The following is a 3,150-nucleotide window of genomic DNA, read 5'->3' on the forward strand; positions in this document are numbered from 1 at the left end:
CACAAAAGAAACACCGCTCATCCGCTCGACTCCCATTGACGTCAGTCCGGCGTCACGTGACCGAGCAGAGGCCAATCAGCGCGCCGCAGCCGGAGAGCGCTGGCTCCTCTTCACACCGAGACACACGAAGAAGAAGGAGGCGAAGCAGGAGGAAGAAACGCCGAGCGAAGCCCCGTCCAGCCCGTAATGGCCTCCGGATCTGACCGAGGACCGTAGCCGCTGGATGTCCCTCCGTGTTCCGCCGGTTCCCTGCCCGCTGTGGATTACTGCCCCCGGCTCCGGACGGGACGGAGCGGCCCAGGCCATGGTGGCCCTAACGTATTGAGCTAGCTGTCGGCGGGGTGGGGGGGAGGCTCGGTTCTGATCGGCCCGGAAATCGGTGGATTGTTTACAGAGCTTCGAGCAGCTGGATCAGTCGGTGGATTAGCTGCGGTTCGGCGCGGTTCTGCGGCGGTTCGGAGCCTGTCGGGTCGGTGTCTGAGGTCGTGTTGGGAGCTAGGTAGCCCCCCACCCCCACCCCCCACCAGCTCGATCCGGACGACCTATCCGCCTGTTTTCTTTTTTATTGTGGGCTCTCGGAACCCGCCTCCTCCAGAACCACCCGAAAGGTTCTGTTTGTGATAAGATGGATTTTAACGGCAGCGGGGGGGCCAACGAGCTGCACAACAACCAGTTCTACCCCTGCGAGGAGAGCAAGCCGCTCCTGGGGGAGATGTCCGAGCCCGGGAGCAACAACACCAAGGTGGGCGCGGGGCCGGGTCCAGGTCCGGGTCCGGGGCCGTGCAGGAGGAGCCCCCACCCCTGCGGCGGCATGCGCTACAAGCTGCTGCACGAGGGGGACATCCAGGTGTGCGTGCTGAAACACCCGCGCACCTTCCTCAGCAAGATCCTCACCTCCAAGTTCCTGCGCAGGTGGGAGCCGCACCACCTGACGCTGACGGACAGCTGCCTGACGTCCGCCACGGTGAGTGGCCGTGCGCGTGCGTGTGTGCGTGCACGAGACCTCGCGTGTTTGTTTGTCTGTCTTTGCATGTCTAGACGCGCAGGCAGGTCACGCGCACAGGCTTTTGACGCATTTTCCTCAGGTCAGTAAAGATACGGCCCGCGGGCCAGGAGTGGCCCCCATACCTCAGTCCCCAGGGACCCGGACCAGTACCCGTCCACGTATCATTTTGTACAAATTAAAAATACTTTTTGAACACTGGATGTATGTAATCAGTGTTGTATAAAGTACCTCAAAGTGATACTTGAGTAAAAGTACAAGTATCTAATCATAAAAATACTTTGGTAAAAAAGTCCTCTAAAAATATTACTTGAGTAAAAGTCTTAAAGTATCTGCTTTTTTGTACTTAAGTATCAAAAGTAAATTTCTGACACAAAATCTACTTAGGTATTAAAAGTAAAAGTACTGAGTAAAAGTGAGCAGTTAGATTTTACAAAATGACATTTATTGGGAGGTAACTTCTCCAAAAACTATATTATATATGTTATATATTATATACTTCTTATCTTTTTAAAAAATGTACTGAGAAGAAAGTACAGATAATTGTGTAAAAATGTAATGAGTAAAAGTAAAAAGTACACTGAAAAATAATTACTCAACTAAATTACAGATACCCAAAAATTCTACTTAAGTACAGTAACAAAGTATTTGTACTTAGTTATATTCCAACTCTGTATGTAATACGGGTATTTTATTTTGAAAATCAGTCATTTAGTTAAAGGTTGAGTAGATCCAGAGGATGAACTCATTTTATCTGTTTAGATGAGATGCATCAGGACAGCCGTTCTGTTGACATCTTCCCAGTGATTGGCTCAGACGCTGTGGCTTTTCAAACTAAAATCGATATTTTGGAGTTTATTATTTCCTAATTATTTGTTTGTTTGTGTGTTGTGATGCAGTAAAAAGCGCAGCAGGAGGTTTTGTGGTGAACGTGTTACTCTTCACTCTAAAGGCTTGTTCTGGCAGAATAAATATTTTACAAAAGAAATCTTTTCTATAAATGTTGGTTTATTTTGGTAAGCAGCAGCAGTGGTGGGCAGCACTAATCTAAAAATTAGTTGCACCAACTTTAACATTTAGGTCCCGTAAGTCTAAAGCACTAACACACTTAAAAATTAGCAAAAGTCAACTCTAAAGCACTAAAAACTAAGGATGTACCGATATGAAAATTTCAGCCGATATCAATATCCAATATAATATTGTTATTGCCGATAACCAATATTTAATGATATTACACAAACACACTTGGGTCTTTCTTTGTTACAGTAAATAAACAAGCAGACCCCTGACATGACCCTATTCCTGCTGCAGCATCAATATCACTATCCTGATCAGATAGCACTCAGCCAACCAGCTGTCCTCCCAAAACAGAAACACAAAGAGATAAAAAACAGAAAATCAATATCAGACGTTAATATCGGCCCAGTTTTACATATCAGACCGATACTGGTCAGGGGTAGACATAAGGAAAATTTTCAGGTTGTCCAGCGGACAGCCTGTTGACAAAACCTGGTTGTCCAAAACAATCTCAAGAAAAATGTAATTTACCAAGTATATTGTTCTGTAGACAAAGTTTATTATATATAACTGTTGTCAGTCAGCAGGTTGACAATAAAACTTCCTCTTTCTCTTCTTTGAAATAAAGTTCAACATTCATAATCTTCTTTCTGCTCACAGGTCAAACACTTTCACTTAAATATGCGTAAACTGTGTACGTGACCTTATTAAAAGTTACAGTTTAGAGTTCTGTTTGGTTTTACCAAGTTTTTTATCCCGATCATTTTCACAATGACGAACACCTGCGGCAGAGAACTGAGACAGGATGTGGGTGTCCAAAATGAAAATATGTTGTCCAAAGGTAATGTGTACCCCCGCTGATATTCTGAACAAGGACCAGGACTGGACCGATACAATATTAGTGCTGATATATCGTGCATCCTTACTAAAAACCCAGCTGACCCATTCCTCAGAGTCAACATGAGAATATTTTCTGTGCAGAATATAGTTAATATTGTTATATTAATGATTGTTAACGTGTGACCTAACACATCGAAACCAGGATTAAATCAAAGTTGTATCAGGAGAAAAGGCAAATATAGTGTTTTGACTAAAATGTTAACAAAAATTGCATTTTGTCAAAATATAAT

At 44.4% G+C, this 3,150-nt stretch overlaps 1 protein-coding gene across 1 annotated transcript in view; it reads left to right on the top strand.

Annotated features, from left to right (window-relative positions):
- Positions 1 to 47: 47 nt before the first annotated feature.
- Positions 48 to 3,150, top strand: part of cmip (c-Maf inducing protein) — a gene marked incomplete at its 3' end in the record, with an annotated part of 24,575 nt that continues 21,472 nt past the window's right edge. Inside the window, 1 exon segment of the mRNA XM_014020597.1 lies at positions 48 to 964. Within this exon segment, the coding sequence (XP_013876051.1) occupies positions 626 to 964 (339 nt within the window).

This window comes from Austrofundulus limnaeus, unplaced genomic scaffold, assembly GCF_001266775.1.
Source record: "Austrofundulus limnaeus strain Quisiro unplaced genomic scaffold, Austrofundulus_limnaeus-1.0 Scaffold259, whole genome shotgun sequence".
NCBI classification, from domain to species: domain Eukaryota; kingdom Metazoa; phylum Chordata; class Actinopteri; order Cyprinodontiformes; family Rivulidae; genus Austrofundulus; species Austrofundulus limnaeus.